The sequence below is a fragment of the Coffea arabica genome, chromosome 4c (assembly GCF_036785885.1).
Source record: "Coffea arabica cultivar ET-39 chromosome 4c, Coffea Arabica ET-39 HiFi, whole genome shotgun sequence".
Lineage (NCBI taxonomy): Eukaryota > Viridiplantae > Streptophyta > Magnoliopsida > Gentianales > Rubiaceae > Coffea > Coffea arabica.
This window is the reverse complement of record NC_092316.1, coordinates 4,702,641-4,720,434: the sequence shown is the minus strand read 5'-3', so window position 1 is coordinate 4,720,434 and position 17,794 is coordinate 4,702,641. Positions and strand designations below refer to the sequence as shown.

Sequence of the window (17,794 nt, the reverse complement as noted above, 5' to 3'; positions counted from 1 at the left end):
GTGTTCGGGCCCCACAGGCTGCTGTGGCGGCTGGTGATGGGTTTCGTGGATGATTTTTATCTGCCAATTGTGCCCTTGTCCGATATTTTCTGATTGGCTGATTACTACTAGAAGTTGTAGACCGTTGTCGTACACGAGACAATCTATTATGAGTTTTTTTTTTTTTTTTTGGGTCAAGGTATTTAGTGGAGGTTTTTATTTTATTTTATTTATTCTTCTTTTGGGTAAAAAGGAAACTTGGAGGAAGTAGGTAGGGCCTCGCATTTGGGTAGAACAAAGAAAAGTTGGGTATAAAACACTAAATAAGAACAAAAGCCGGGCCAAAATCATTATTGTATTTAATGGACACTCCCTAGATGAATGCTTTTTTCTTCCCGCCCAAGTCCAACTCTGGCTTTTTACTCTCTTGTGAAATGTAGCGATTTGCGAGGACTGAGACAGTCCGGAGGACAAGAAAGCATGCAGCCGAAGTAGACAGGGGTGTGGAAATCCAAAAAATTCCAATTTTCCGATTGAATTCGATTTGAATTCAGAAATTTGAAATAAAAAATTCAGCTAATGGAAAGAAATTTGGAGTTTTTGTGTTTGAAAGTGGCAAAATTGGTTCAAAAGGGGCCATTCTTCTTAAAAGTGGAAATTACGAGTTCAAATTCACAAATTGAAATCAAAATTCGGCTATCTAATTCTATTTCAATTTCATATATATGATAATATATAATATATGTAAGTCATTATATTATATTATAATAGTAGTATAACACCTCTAACCATCTAATCTAGGTTATTTTTTTTCAATAAATTCCAAACCTTTTTTTTTAATATGAATTCGATAGAATACCTAATTCTAAATTGAATTCAAAACTTTTGAATTCGAAAATGAAATATGTCAAAATTTATCAGATTCAATTTAACAATTTTTTTTGAATTCAGACTTCCAAATTATCGATTTTGAATTCAATGCACACCGCTAGAAATAGAAGGACAGATTCTTTTGTGGGAATTCCTAAAGTTGGATTATTTTTTACAAACGATTTCAATATATATATATATATATATAAGCTAGACACTATTTACTTTTGTTTTTTCTTGTTTGTGTAAATTTTGTCGATTCACAAAATGGAAATGTTATTTCATAAATTGAGAATCTCTCTATTGCTATTACTCACCGACTTTAGAGATATATATATTTTTCTTTTCTATTTTGCAGATAACAAGATAATTATTTTTTGGGAGAGAGTTAGGTTGGATGGTGAGACGAGAGAGATTGTAAATAAGAGATATAAACCTCCTACTTATCAAGAAAAAAAAAAAGATAATCATTTTTCTCCATTTAAAGTTTCATCAAGGATTAAGAAGTGCCCTTTCCAATATCATTATTATGTCCACTTTGCCTAGGAAATTTAGGGCCGTAGTTAACTCTTGGCCCACTCAGAATCTGCAGGGGCTTTTCCTTGTAGATAGCCCACTAAGCTTAATCTTTGAGCATTGACTTGATGTCAGGTGGGATGGGAATTTATTTACTTGTTGCGGAACAGCTTCCTATGGTGTGGGATGGGCATGTAATAGTAAATGGAGAAGCCCGTGAGACAGGAAAACGAGACAAATAGGCAGCCCATGATTAGTTTCATTCGGCTATCAGATTTTGCCAACAGATTACTCAAATCAAACGCAAAGTTCCACCTTTCTGAAAGTCACCTAGCTACTAATAGTGCCCGTGTTATTAACTATCTTGATTCCCCCCCCCCCCCCAAAAATATATATATATATATATATATATATATGTATGTATTGCTTCTGGACCAATATAAATATAGTTGTAGTAGCTGAAATTGTTGTGTAGCGGGGCACACAATTCAAATTTAAAAATTTCGGAATAAATCCTACATCAACAAACATTGGAAGAGGAAAAGAAAGTAACCATTCAAGATCCAATCAGGCTCAGGTACGCTTCTTCTGCTGTAAATCTATGCCGGGGGCAACCTTTAATTGTAAGTCTTTCCTACCTCGTGAACTCCTCAGATATTGATTGATGGTATTATATGCCCTGTCCTGCTCTCTCTCTCTGCCAACTTGAAAGAGCAAAAAAAAAATATCAACGTATATGAAAAGGAGAGGAAAAGGGACAATACATATATATGAAATATGTGGTCAGCCAGTGTGATTATAGTTGTAAATCTAATCAAGCAGGGAATGTCATTCTCTTAATTCGATTTTTCACATAAAAGCTTTGCTAATTCTGATAATTCAAATACAAGTAGATTATTAAGTATCATAATTGTTAAGATTAGTTTTAAAAAAAAAAAAACAAGTTGTTATTGAGTACTATTTAATAGAGGCCCTCCATTTATCCTAATCCCTTTGGACTTGGGTGGTAGCAAGCAAGCTATTAAATCGAATGTTTAAGCGTTGAAATTTGTTTTAACGAATTTGAAATTTTATTTAATTATTTGTCAAATCGAGTTTAGACTAATTTTTTTTTTAATCAAAATTACAAATTATTAAACATAAAATGGTATTTAAACTTGATTTGACTGGCTGACAAATCGAATTCAAACAGCTTTTATCATCAAATCGATTGAATTCAATTTGAATATCGAGCAGTTTGGTTTGATTCGCAGCAAAAAGAGAAAGAACAGCGAGAGTAGCGGCAAATCTAGGGGCTGCTGGGGTGGGTGGGCCCAGAGAATTAAGGTCTCTGATTGGATATGAAGTGGCGGTGTATGGAGAACCCCTCACGAGAATCCCGTCTCGCCATCTTCCAGTGTGGCGACAGACTATTGAAAGGTCAAAGACTGCAAAAATGAAATTTCCTGTTGGCCAGGTTATCCTGTTCAAATCAAACAAAACCAACTCCAGGCTCCAAATCCTACCGTAGCTAGAGGGTTCCCGAAGGATGATGGAGCTGATAGAAATTTGAGAATTATTCTCTACATTAATTCAAATTTTCGAGTTTTGCCTTTTTTTTTTTATTGAATTAGTTTAGAGAGTGAGTGCTAAGGACTTTCATCTTTAATTTTGCAATTTTATCGGACATTGAGATCAAAATATGCAATGCAATTAACAAAAAGAATAATTAACTCGATTTAGATGAGTTGATCATCAGACAAAATATAAGATGTAGTTTCACGACACCCTCCAATGCATGCCAACAACAAACGATTGGAGTATCTAATGCGTAATAAAAAGAACATTAGGCATCAATTTATGCTTATAATTGTAGACTTATCCGTACATTATATGAGAATGAGTTGTGATCAAAGGAGTTTGAATTTCAATCGTATAGATGGGGATTTTTTTGGAAATATGGAATATTGTGTAATTTTTATAAAACTTTTGGTATAACTGAGGGCAGTACGTGTTTAGGTATTTTTACTAAAATATCCTCATTTTGATATGTTTAAAACCTTGATTTATGGAATAATATAAAAAACCTCCCATGAAATTTATCATAACATCACTCAACTCCCATTAAGTTTTTAAAATCTCACTTACCTCTCTTGTCAACTTGATACGATTAAATATTCCTATTAAAGGTCACAAATTAGCAACATTACCATTGCTCTTAATAACTATTTAACCAAAAAAATCAAAACAAACTAAAATTTTAAAAGCAAAATATGTAAATTAAAAAATAAATTGCTAGCTAATAACGGTCAATGTTTCTTTAAGTTGAAGTCATGGTGGAATAGCAAAAGATATGAATAAATTAAATCTAATCAAGATCAACCATTTAGGAGGATTTTAGAGAGTCATTGACACATTAAAAAATTTTGTGCACGATTACAATTAAGGAAGTCAAATATTTTTTTGGAGAAATCTGTTTTAATTCATGATGTTATTTAAGGTGTATTGAAAACTAAAATAATCTCTTCATATCTGTGAATTTTTCAAGGTGTAAATTTTGTTTCTGTTCTAATACAATTAAAATAAATAATTTACATCAAGAAATTTACACCTTATAATAATTTAACTTTATTTTATTTTTTATTGTTGTTATAAATTTCATAAGTAAGATAATATAAGGGTAGTATTGGAGCAAAAAAATTTTCTTTCTTTTATTTCACTTAAAGGGATTAAAATGTTACAAGAAATGTCAATTCAACAAAGGTAAGTGAGATTTTAAAAATTTCAGGGGAGATGAGTGATAGTAGTGTGTTTGGATTGTAAGTTATATGAGATATTTTCATTGTAGTACTTTTTGTGATGTGATGTATGTGAGATAAAAAAGATAATTGGGAAGATAAAAAGGTGTGTTGGAAATTGTAATGATGATGTAAGCAAATAAATTTTAGCAAATAATCTCCTGTCCAGATGGAGACATTGGGTATTTCTGAAACCTTGAGAGAGGTTTCTGAAATTATCCCTTGATTTATGGAGACATAAAGGCATTTCTGAAATATGAAATTATTTTGTAGTCATTTTTGCATCGAGTACAACTTATATAAGTTTATGTGTTGATGTAGTTATTGAAATGATGTTATAGACACATTTAATTGAAATGTGGCTTTTGCTGTGCAATTAACACAACGGCATATTAGCACGTTGTTATAACTAACCATCGGAAGATATTCCTTTATCTGAAACAACTTATGCCTACTTTTAGTCGATTTTTAACTGGCATCTATAGAGGCCTTTTGAGAATGATAAAATTGTAAAAGTACTGATAAAACAAAGTGTGCAAGTGTATACTACAATTAGAACATATTATTATTAGTTTTATCATATCTGATCACTTTGTTTTTCAAAATCTACTATTATTTATTCAATAAAAAATTCTCTTTAACCACAGGCACCAAACACGAGCCTTAGTAATATGATAAATGACCAACCTAGAACTTTTGGGAGAATTTTTTGCTTTATCAAAATTTCCTAAATCATTGAGTTTACATCCCAATCTTTGAAACAAGAAAACCACACCAACACTAGGGGAAAAAGAATGCCTAGTTCCTACTATGAAACAAAACGAAAACGTTAGATAGAACATATTTGGAATTGGATGCAGCCCATAAACATTTTGATTTCGCACCATAATATAAACGTTCAAAAAAATAAAACATTTTAAATCCAAGTACAAGCAAACATTCTAAAAAAATAAAAAAGGAAGGAACATTTCCAAAGCAGCTAAGACCGCATCATCCTAAATTTAGTTATTCCTTTAGTCGTAAATTGAGGTCCCCTTTTTAACAACTCCGGAGCCTCAGCTAAAGATATGCGAAATTTCGTCATCTTTTCCTTGGCTTTGCTTCTGCTCTTTAACTTTTTGCTAATGATGAGTTTTCCTGCTCACCTCAGATGACAACAAAAGAGAAGCTCGGAATAAGTGTGTGCTTTGTTTATGATAGATTGGCTTTCCATATAAAGCCAGAATCTACTGCACAAAGTTTCATACGTTCATGCTGGTGCTGTCACCCTTTGGAAATAGGAAAACAGCTATGAAAATCATATACATACTACTGCTTCCAGGGGGAATAGGAAAACAGCTATGAAAATCACACTACTACTGGGGATACAGCCAAGGCAATCTTTATGAATATTTTCCATACCAAATTTGAGACTTGCAATACAAATGACCAAGCTCTTTTTGATATGCAAAAGCGTTAATCGAGTCTTTCAAGTTGTTTTTCTCTAATTTGGCATTTCACATCATACAATTGCGATAATTTCGATGCTAAAAACAATTGCAGTTATGACGTTTAAAGGTAATTTGAGCATTCTTAAAAGTAATTTCCCCTCTCATTTTAGAGTTTGTTTTGGTTTAAGTATCCCGGGTACAAATATTTCGATATCTACACAAATTAGAAGGGTGACATTTGGCTTCTTTCTCCCTAAAACCCTCACAACCAAGTCATCCATCGAAAGAGATTAAATTCAAAGAGCTCACTTGAAATGAAAGCTTTAAGCGAAGCACATATTAGAGGCGATATAGGCCATGCAAAGACGGGTGTAATTTGTTTCCAAGCCACTGTAAAATAGTACAGTAATTGTACTAGAATTTTCCGTTGTTTGAGATTTAGTAGAGTGTAGATGCCAAATCTATAAGTAATGGTCGTAGTAAATGATGGATCAGCAATTCAGCTGTATGAATGTAACGTCCCAAGCTACAAGTGTCAGTCTTCTCCAAATAAAAGACGTCTCCCTCTGGAAAAAGCCATTTCCCTTTTTTCTCAGGTACACATCTCCTTCCTCATTTCCCTTCCTCCTCCCTTTAACCCCCACCATACACCGCCATCTTTCTGTCTCTTTTTTGTCCTCTTCTATTCAATACCAAAACCATTTATTCTCTTTCTTTCTTCAGTTTCATCTGCCAAGGAAAAAAAAAAAAAATTGGAAAGAAATATGTTGTCAAGAGTTAATAGCATGGTTTGGATGGATGATAAGGATCAAGAAACGGCTTCGTGGGATCATCATCCATCAACCATGAACAACAACAGTAACAATGAGCAAAATGGGGTTCTGGAGAACAGAGAAGATATGGAAATGGGCTCAATTCCAACATTCAAATCCATGCTTGGCGTTGAAGATGAAGACTGGTACTTGACCACTACTAATCATGCTGAGACCAACAATCCTAACAACAACAATGCTGGCACCATGCAAAGCAGCCATCTTGACATGAGGGACATAACTTTCTCAGCTAACTTCGCTGAGGCTGATCATCAAAATCTAATCTTGCAAGCTGTGGACTCCTCTGCTTCATGTTCACCATCACCTGCCTCAGTTTTCAACAATCTCGACCCTTCTCAGGTACACCATTACTTTTTGCAGCCCCCACCAAGAAGCAATCTTCTTTCTGGCCTTAATACGTTGTCCACTACCCAGTTAGACAATGGTAGCTTTGACTTGGGCTGCGAAAGTGGCTTTCTTGAAAGTCATCAAGGTTTGGGTGGTTTTAGCACTAGAGGTGGAGTTGGGGTTTTGGGTGTTGGATTTAATGATTTGAGTTCTCAAACCCAGTTGGGAAGTCCTAATTTGAACTCAGGGAGTCAATTTTCAACTGCCAATTTGCTTCAAATGCCCCAAAATAATGGTGGTTTTGGTCCACTGGGGTTTGGAGAATGTTCAGGGAATGTGAACTCTTTGTTTCTTAATAGGTCTAAGTTACTTCAGCCACTTGATAATTTTACTTCAACCGGGGCACAGCCCACTTTATTTCAAAAAAGGGCTGCTTTGAGGAAGAATCTGGCATGTAGTAGTAGTAATTTGGGAGTTTTGGGGGGTGAAATTGGGCAGAGTTCTGGTAACAGTGAAAGCTATGATAAGAAGAAAGAAGTTGGTGAAGCCAGCGGACTAAAAAGGAAGGGTAGCGATTTCGATGATCTTGAGGATGTTAGCATTGATGGGTCCAACCTGAATTATGATTCTGATGATTTGTTGGAGAATCACAGTAAGGTGGTGGGAGAGGGTGTTAAGAATGGCGGAAATAGCTCGAATGCTAATAGCACTGTCACTGGTGGTGAGGATCAGAAAGGGAAGAAAAAGGGACTTCCCGCAAAGAATTTGATGGCCGAACGCCGTCGTCGGAAGAAGCTCAATGATAGGCTTTACATGCTGAGGTCCGTTGTGCCAAAAATTAGCAAGGTAAGAAATTCTATACAGCAAATTCTCGTGAATTTGTTATTTGATTTTCAACATGTTTTAGGCAATAATGTCTTAGGCAATAATGTCTTCTTTCTTTTCCTTTTTCCGTTAGTGTTCCTTTCTTATCGTTTTTTTTTTTTTTTTGGGTTTTAATTGAACTGAAAACTTGAATTGGGTTGCGTTTGATGAATGTATAGGATTTTGTCTTTGTATTATTGTTCAAAAGGCTGGAAGTTAAAGCAAATGGGGCAGCATTTAATTCATTCACATGGACTCCATGAATTGATTTCGAGTAAAACACACCTTGAGAGCCAGGACCACTGGCGGAAACATGGAATCCCACCATTATTTGATATATACTAGTTTGACAGTGAACCCTTCTGAGAGTTGTCTTGCTCACTTGCACGCTCACTTTAAGAGACTCATTTTTAAACTTAATATCTTGGCAATAAATACGTTTATCCCCTAATCTTGTTGGTTCTCCTGGTTGCTGATTTACCTTCACAATCTCTAAGCCCCACTTCTTCACTTCATTTAAATTTTAATGAGTTTAGTTTGGTGGTCCAGTGAGTATTAATTGCTTCTCATTCCAGCTTTTGCAATGCTCACCTCTCAATCTACACATTTGTTGAAATATGATTACATAAAACATCTTTTTGCAGCTTAGGACTTGTAATAAGAAACGTGCAGTGCAGCTGTGCAGGGAGGAGAGGGTTATAGAGACTTAAGACTACAATGCTTATGACTCGAACATAAATTTAAGATGACTTTTGAAACAATATTTCCAATTTTGGTTGTGTTTCTAATTTTGTCTCCCCAATTGCATCATGACAAGATTATTGAAGTGGGCTGGCTATGTTGCTAGATCACTGTAGAGGTTAAGAGATGGTTTTATGGTGCAAGAACTTTGCTGGGGTTTTTGTGATGATATGGTACAGATGACTGTTTTTTATGCTGGTAGATGGACAGGGCCTCAATTTTAGGCGATGCAATTGAGTACTTGAAGGAACTGTTGCAGAAGATCAACGATCTACAAAATGAATTGGAGTCAACCCCTGCTGCCTCCGCATTAACTCCCACCACACCCTTCTATCCTTTGACTCCTACTGCCTCCGCCCTGCCCTGCCGTATCAAGGAAGAACTCTGTCCAAGTGCCTTTGCAAGTCCATTGTCAAGCCCAACTGGACAACCTGCAAGGGTTTGTCTTTCTTTTAATCGCAAGCATTTCGTGAATACCAATATCTACTTGTTTCTGATGATTTTGAACAAATGTGAAAACCGTCCTAAAGATGATCCTCTGCGTGTTTATATTTGTAGATTGAAGTAAGGTTAAGAGAAGGAAGAGCTGTAAATATCCACATGTTCTGCGGTCGCAGACCTGGACTCTTGCTCTCAACCATGAGGGCTCTGGACAGCCTTGGACTAGACATCCAACAGGCTGTGATTAGCTGCTTCAATGGATTTGCCTTGGATATCTTCAGAGCTGAGGTAATTAACTTTCACTCATATATGACGTTGCAGTAGGGTTCTTTATCTAATTTTTTTTAATCAGAACCTAAAAAGCATTGTTGGTTTTGATAAAGTTCCAAAAATATAGAAGTTAAACTTAGAACACTCCTCCTATCCTCCCATGAGAAATTAATTCTGAAAGAAACAACAGATCACAAGCTCAAAACTTAATCTTTCTGGAACATGATGGGCATGTTAGACTCGCAAACTCATGGTTATTTGGAGCCCAAGTGCTTTTGATTATGAACCTCGTTTTATTTGTAAAAATATATGAAAGCTGCGGCTTGAAAACTTGTGGCTGTTTCAAACGTTGTTATGCCAATTACAGCAATGCAATGAAGGCCAAGACATCCCTCCAGAACACATCAAAGCAGTTCTCTTGGATTCAGCTGGCTTCCAGGGGATTGTCTAATTTTCTACTGCTCAAGATTGTGAACGCTGTTTCCCTTTTGCAGATCAGTCATCCAATGGCTAATTCGTCTGTCTATTCAACAGACTTTCTTTGTTTTAGATCGCATTTACATTTAAGCCGCTCTACAGTTCCTTATTTTGCAAAAAACTTGTATGCTTTAAAGCATTAAACATTTGTTGTCTGTATTTCGATGTCAAGATTGTCTTTTGTTGAAGTAGCTTTCTTCTTGTAGCAATTTAATTTACTTAAATCAAATTAGTTTTTTGAATTATAGTAGCCAAGCCATTGATGAATGTCTAGTTGTTGCAGCAGGACAACTCGGTCTTGCAAGTTGTGAGCGTATTCCTTAATAAAGGAACTATCTCAACAACAAATTAGCGTTTCTTTGGTTGTTGTAGATGACTCTATCCCCCTTTTAACTTTTTTACGTTGGAGACTGTTTCTGTATCCAGCTCAAAAGAAAGCCGACTCAACAGAAAGCAGCATGGCATTAGGAAATTCGGATGTTGCTGTAGTATGTTTATTGGTCAAAAAAGAGGTGTGGAAAGGTAAGGGAAAAGACGGGGCAAGCGATTGTAGTCACATCTGATAAGAAATGTGTCTTGGATGGGCACGTGTAAAGGCATTTTATAACCTAGAACTTGAACAACCGTTGGGTGTTGAAGTTGAGTGGAAGGGTCATATGAAAAGTTGGGGGGATTTGAAAGCATAAATGGAAAAGGTGGAGTGCTTAAAATAATTAACTGCCAAAGGCAGAGGGTCGCGAGCGAAACTAAGGGCATTGAAAAAGATGCCAAGTTTGACGGTGAAGCTAAACACTGTAGCATATAAAATGAACAGGAATTACCGCAAAAAGCATATTCGTTATGGAGTTGGCGGCTGAAATAAATGCTTCAAAAATATATATTTGTATATATCCTAGCATGTATGTCTATATATATATATTTGTGAATGCGATTACTTTGTACAAGCTCGGATGAGTGATATTTTCGAAATATCATTGGACTCCACTGAGTATAATTTCGTTTCTCATGACAATAGTTTAATATGCCAATATCAGCGGTGAAAAATTATCTAATAATACTCTCATATTTAAATTTTTAATTTTTTTCATTTACATATAAATTTCCTACTTTTTTTAGAACATGTATACATACATACATTTTAAAAATATACATTTATACATATATATAGATACATGGATATGTATGTCTTTATATAAATATATTGTGAATGGGATAACTTTGTAGAGTCTCGGATGACGTTATCTGAAATATCATTGGACTCCCTTGAGAATAATTTCATTTTTCGTGATAGTAGTTTAATATGTCAATATCAAAAGTGAAGAATTCTCAAATATTACCCTCATATTTAAATTTTAAATCTTTCTTTCATTTTCTAAATTTCTTACCTTTTTTTACAATGTGTATACATACATACATTTTCAAAATATATAATTATATATATACATATGTATGTCTATATATATATATATATATATATGGTAAATTCATATATACAATTAGACTTGCAAATGTCAATGCAAACTGCTCTGCACTTGAACCTGGAAAAATGGATAACTATGCAATAATGTATTTCTAAATTACAATAAATAGAATTTTTTTTTTGTAGTTTTTGTGATTGATCAAATGAGGTATGACTATGCAAGTGTATTTGTTTTCAAATTTCATTTTTACTTTTCAAATTTATAGTTTTATCTGTAATTGTGTAGCATTATGGTGTAATAGTAATACAAAAGAAATACCATGTAAATAATGATATTTTTTTCAAATAAACAAAGTGGTTTACGAATATTCCTATCTGGCGAGCAAAAGAGTAGTTAGGATATTTAAAAACCTTGCTATACAAACAAAAAAAGTAATGTAGTTTAGTGATATTTTTAGAACTTTAGGGGTGTTATGCGAAATGAAGAGAAACCTCAGGAGAGGTTTACAATATTGACTTACTGAAGACATTTATTTATGCCAATTATACTCTTCATACTAATTATATTTTTAAACTAAATTTCTATTTACGTATATTTTAAAACTTCAAATTTAACTGCTATTAGCGAAATTATATTGATTTTTTTATACGAGTAGTATTTTTTATCTTGGATACTACTTTAATTAAAATTTAGTTTAAAGACATTCACTGAAGTTTGGACGCATCCAGAGAGCACCGATCGATGTATCTTCATGCATAAATTGGAATAAATATGCAACTTAATATTTTTAAAAATAAATTACTACTCTATATCCGAAATTTACTTTTTGGAGAGTAGGTTTAGTTCATACTATTTTTCATAGTATTTAAAAATATATAAGTACAAAAAAATTTAAATTATACCTATAATCATGTATTATATGAATATATTATGAGTACTTACTAACTAAGGTACTAAACTTTAATCATTAATAAAACATCTTATCGTTATCTCGAATAAGTTTCCTAATACTAGTTTGAGATAAGTTTTAAAGTAAAATAGTACATGTGTCCCATAAATCAGTAAATCTTGATTATTAATCAAATTTGCCATGTTGTCAATAATAATTACTATTTATGTATAAAAACTTACTATTACTTGAATTACACTTGCTATTACTTGAAGTAAAATAGTACATGCATTTGCTTGCCTTTTGCTTTGGTTAATTATAAAATTAGACATAATTGTAGAAACCTCCTATAGGTTTTTGACATATTCACACGGCCTTCCCTAACATTTGCAAAACTATACAAAACTTCAAAAACTCTAAGGTTTATATTACAAATTTAATTCCAACGAAGTTTGCTAACATTAAAAAAATTACTTTACATTGGGGAGTGAAGTGAAAAAATTGGAGTATAATAATATCCCTTAATTATTTATTCCATAAATATCCCTTATACATGTATGTGAGTTGAATTTGTTTAATAATAGAAATAATTTTTGGTGTAATGGGCCATTTTTTTGTGTAGTTGGAGCATATTTTGCCTGAATAAAGCTATTTCTAAGATTTTGTCTGAATACCTAAATTATATGTGCGGTTGGCGGATTTACCTTTAATATAATAATAATAATAGTAATAGAATAGTATAATAATAGTAATAATAATAATAATATAATAGTAATAATAAGAATTACTATTATTATTTGCTAGCAAAGCACAACATTACTTCCCTTCCCTTCCCTTTTACATTCTCTGTTCATGCAGCACTTCCCATCGACATTTCTCTACTTTTCATTGCTCTCTTATTCTCCATGTTAATTCAAATGGATATGTAATTTTATTAGTTTCAAATGGGTAGTTGAATAAAACCAATTAATTAGTGGCTATTAAACGGACAGATTTCGACTGCCTATTTATAATTAATTCAATTAGACGTAATTTCAAATTCATTAGTAAGCAAATGAATTTGAATTCGTATACACAATAATTATATTAAAGTTTTTGCAAAGCCATATCTATCCAGTGTTTCGTATTCTTTAATTTTCATTTATTAAAAGTTTTGGAAACAAAATTGGTTTTCATTTATTAAAAGTTTTGAAAACAAAATTGGTTACAGTAAAACAAACGGCCAACTATTTGTTAAGCACTAATGTGAAAGTATTTTCAAGTACCTTTGTTTACTTGACATTTAAACTAATTTTTTATCATAATTTTTTATTATTACCACACCCATTTGGTGTGTCATAACCAGTGCTCATAATAATTGAAGTTTTTGCACCAGAATACACTATGTCTAACGTTAATTGTTGGGCTTAAATGCAATAAAATCATGATTAACTATATACTTAATTGCAGTTTACCCCTTAAACTATAATAATACACTTTTTCCTCCCTTGAATTATTGGCAAACAATTTTTGGGGTTGCAAAAAGGCATCCTCAATGTTCCGTAATTTTGGCCAATTAGGGACAATTGACGGGAAATGAAGAATTGATCGTTAAAACCAACGGTTTTACCTAACAAAAAATGGGTAAAATCGAATGGAGTCATTTTTAACGGAACAATTACAACGGACGAAAAGTTCCATTCTTCTATTTCTTCCCTCTGCTTTTCTGCAACCCCAAATTTTTTTTGCCAATCTCTAGAGTTTTAACAACTGTTATACACCTTTCAAAACAAATAAATTTATTCTAAATTTTTATTTGGAATAATTTCATAAATTAAATCGTGGTCACTTTCTATAAAGTATCACTTTCCCATAAAAGACCAATTCTTTATGACTTTCCTCCATTATAAGAACAGAGTAGCCATTTTTCATAAATAAATTTATTTATAGGATAAAATAAAAATAAATCTATTTTTTAATAAAAGATCAGTTCTTTATGATTTTCCTCCATTATAAGAACAGAGTACCCATATTTTCATAAATAAAATTATTTATCGAATAAAATAAAAATAAACATGTTTTTCAATAAAACACCAGTTCTTTATGACTTTTCTCCATTATAAGAACAGAGTACCCATTTTTTCATAAATAAATTTATTTATAGGATAAAATAAAAAAATCAAATTTTCAATAAAAAACCAATCTTTATGATTTCCCTCCATTATAAAAACAGAGTACCCATTTTTCCATAAATAAATTTATTTATCGGATAAAATAAAAATAAACCCGTTTTTTAATAAAACACCAGTTCTTTATGACTTTTCTCCATTCTAAGAACAGAGTATCCATTTTTTCATTAACAAATTTATTTATAGGATAAAATAAAAATAAACCCGTTTTCCAATAAAACACCAGTTTTTTATGACTTTTCTTCATTATAAGAACAGAGTACCATTTATGGGTAAAATCGTTGGTTCTAACAATCAATTCTTCATTTCCCGTCAATTGTCCTTAATTTGCCAAAATTACGGAACTTTGAGGATGCAATGTGTTTGGGGTGAAATTTTGAGGATGAAATTGGCCAACCACCCAAACTTTGCGGATGAAAAATTTATTTTTTCCTATAAGATATTTAATCAAATGTTATTTTTTGTCTTAATTTTAGTTATGATTATACTACATATTTATTAAATAGACATATCTTTATAATTAAAGTTAATATTTGATAGTTAAGGATGCCATATATTTAAATAGATGAAAATTATTTTGAACATAACATATTAAAATAATTTTATTTGTCAATCATTTTGGCCTCTCCCTCCCAAGGAAAAAATTTTGGCTTCCTCACTACCTAGGAGGAAATTAGGGCCTATTGCTAGCAAAAGATTGTGAAAATTTACCTTTATACCCTAATTATTTGGAAAAATCTAGTGAACAAATTTTGCAAAAGAAACCTTGTTTCTTGCCAACAAATTAAGTAACTAATAAAATCACCTGTAATGTTATTTTAGCATATTTAATTTATGCTAAATATAAATTCTACCAGTGTCCCTTTCGTAAAAATATAAGTGTAACACTGTTTCAATTTTAGTTACATACATTTATGTATTTTACATAAATGTAATGATTCAGAATAAAATATCCATAAATAGCTAGTATTTTGTTGATGTAATGCAAAAAATTCATAAAGAGCTGGTATGTTATGGGCGCAATCTTTTTTACTTTCACATATTTAAAATTTGTTAAATATAAAATCTACTAGTTTCCCTTTCACAAAAATATAAGTATAACACTTTTTTAATTTTAGTTACAAATATTTATGTATTTTACATAAATATAATGATTTAGAATAAAATGCCCATAAATAACTAGTATTTTGTTGATGTAATGCAAAAAACTCATAAAGAGTTGGTATGTTATGGGAGCAATCTTTTTTACTTTCACATATTTAAATTTTGTTAAATACAAAATCTACCAGTTTTCCTTTCGTAAAAATATTAGTGTAACAGTTTTTCAATTTTAGTTACAAATATTTATGTATTTTACATAAATGTAATGATTCAGAATAAAATATCCATAAATATATAGTATTTTGTTGATGTAATGCCCATAATTAGGAGAATCAATTGGAATCCATTGTTTCTCAGCCTTGGACGCTTTATGTAAAGTAGAGATATTTGTATTCAATTAAATGTGAAACAGGCAACAATCTGTCTTCCCATGAACCCAGTTTTCACAAATGTTAATATTTTACTAATATAACAATTAAAATCAATTTCAATAATTCAAATTTAGCAGGTTAGATAAAAGTTGTTAGAAAAGTGAGAAACCAAAAGAAAAATAACACAAATTTATTAAAAATCCAAAAAGGATTCAGTACTTCAGCTCTAGAAGCTCTCCAAATGACTATATATTAGAACAGCTATAATCAAAATAGATTACATAATTAAAAAGCTTAATATTTCAAACATTTATTTTCTTAAGTTTCACTTCTTAAAGGCCCTTAACTCGTTATTCAATAATGACCATATGTTGTTTCAAAGCTAAGCATGACTGTGTTTAGTATTGCTTACGCTTCTTATTCGGTGTTTTATTTTTAGACCCATTATATTTATGTTAATTCCGTGACACCCTAATACATTTCGAGCTTCTGCAGTACGCAACATTTCCAAACCGCCTGCGCCTGTTAAATGTCACCACTTGCTTTTGTAGAAATATTCCCTTCATCGTCTGTACATGTCAGCTTGCAACGTGCCGACTTCTTTGCCATATTCTTTACCTTTCCACACCTGTCTTGGATTAGCTGAATACACTACAGAATTTACCTAGAAAATTCATGGTTCAATTAAAATAGGACGTTTCCCTTATTTGAAAAGTGTCCCAAATAACCAACTACTCCTAGAGTATTTAGCTACTGAGAAAGTTTTAAAATTCTATTTAGGTGTACACATAGTTCAAAGACTCGTCCAAATCGTCATCGTCGCGGGTCCTCTCGATACGATGCCGGGACAATACGATTCCGAGATGCTTGACTCGCTGAAACGTCATCATGAAGGGTTGAAACGGTCGAATCATACCGAATCACTTCGAGTCATCCCGAATCAACTCGAATTTTTATTATTTTTACTAATTTTTTAATTATTTTTGTTTATCATATTTTTTACAATTTTTAAAATATTAAATATTTCAAAAATTCGCATCTTATCGATACCGCAACCAATATGCTGAGACCGATGTGAAACGGTTCAAGCCGTGACCACAACTTTGAACCATGGGTGTACGTCAAGGGATCCAATTCCCGTGCATGTCTGATTAATTGAAGATAATTATGCATCTGTAATTGGTAAGGTTTGAATTTAGACTATTAATTGACCGACTTCAAAGTTTTTGGATTTAATTAAAGGCGTTGAATCCGTTGGTCTCTCAAACCTGTTTAAATTCAACGTGTCAGTGTTAAACGGTTAAACCGGATGATTTTTGCGATTTCACTCAAAATGACTAATTTTTTAACACAATTGGGTTTTGGGGGTTGTTTGGACTGGAAAACAGACAACGACTCAACCAGTCCAGACTGGGTTGTAAAACAATGAAAGAAAACAAAAGAGCCCAAGCTTAAACATGGGTCATTTGTCAAAAACTCATCCGTCTTCTTGGCGAACTTTGGCCATGACGTGAAGATTATCAGGGTTGTACATTGTTGCACCTGATAGCTTTTTCCCATGTACCACCATAGGAGTGATCAAGGGTTGTGACGGGAAAAACAAAAAGATCGAATGATAGCTTTTTCCCATTATTGGTAGTTTGCCGGACATTGGTGCAGGAGAAGAAACTGTTGTATGTTCTTGACAAACTAAACATGAAATGCTTATATGGGAAACCATTTTTTGGTGGGAGGAGTTAGAAATCTTTAAACGGAACTAGCTGCTGGCTAACAGGCCCTATCACCCTTCCCCGTAACACTTACTTTCTCCTGCCTGAAAATGACAAAGCTGCTGCTTGGACAGGTATGCCAGCTCAAAACACCCATGCCAAGAGTCGTTTGCGTTTCTGTAAGTTCCTTCATAAGAGTCGTGCCCAACTGGGGATGCAAGCTTTCTTGCAGAACGTAATAGACTTTTGACGCTTTCTTGCCTTCTAGGTCGACGCAATATCAAGCACCATACCTGGTAATCGTGCCGTTCCTCCAATGCTGAAAGCTTCCCAGTTTCTTCCCATCCAGATTAAAGAGACTAGTTATTCCACAAGCACGACTTTAACAGGGGCTCGGGTATAAAGACGTACAAAATCAGCAAGTTTGGCAGCTAACATGACATCTACCCCTGAAGTCATTCTGAGTATAGCTCTCCCGAAAGGAAGCAACATGTCTATGGCCCGACACCTAGGCATGGCAATCTTTATTTGCATTACCGAGCTACACCAACATTATGAATACATCCAATCAAAACCCAAGAAACTCACATTTAAGTGATTGCAACTACAA

At 33.0% G+C, this 17,794-nt stretch overlaps 1 protein-coding gene and 1 long non-coding RNA gene across 3 annotated transcripts; both read left to right on the top strand.

Annotated features, from left to right (window-relative positions):
- The first annotated feature begins 1,759 nt into the window (after nucleotides 1-1,759).
- LOC140004883 (uncharacterized) lies at nucleotides 1,760-3,013 on the top strand. The gene is made up of 2 exons (XR_011812707.1): nucleotides 1,760-1,942; nucleotides 2,619-3,013. It is a non-coding gene; the product is annotated as an uncharacterized lncRNA (long non-coding RNA).
- Nucleotides 3,014-6,035: 3,022 nt separating this feature from the next.
- LOC113739689 (transcription factor ICE1) lies at nucleotides 6,036-9,713 on the top strand. 2 transcript variants are annotated; one of them, XM_027266988.2, is made up of 5 exons: nucleotides 6,036-6,168; nucleotides 6,296-7,578; nucleotides 8,540-8,776; nucleotides 8,896-9,066; nucleotides 9,416-9,713. In XM_027266988.2, the coding sequence occupies exons 2-5, from the start codon at nucleotides 6,337-6,339 to the stop codon at nucleotides 9,497-9,499; spliced, it is 1,734 nt and encodes a 577-aa protein (XP_027122789.1). In that variant the 5' UTR covers nucleotides 6,036-6,168; nucleotides 6,296-6,336; the 3' UTR covers nucleotides 9,500-9,713. The 2 variants fall into 2 exon arrangements, with proteins under 2 accessions (XP_027122789.1, XP_027122788.1); XM_027266987.2 differs by having other exon boundaries at nucleotides 6,064-7,578.
- Nucleotides 9,714-17,794: the final 8,081 nt, after the last annotated feature.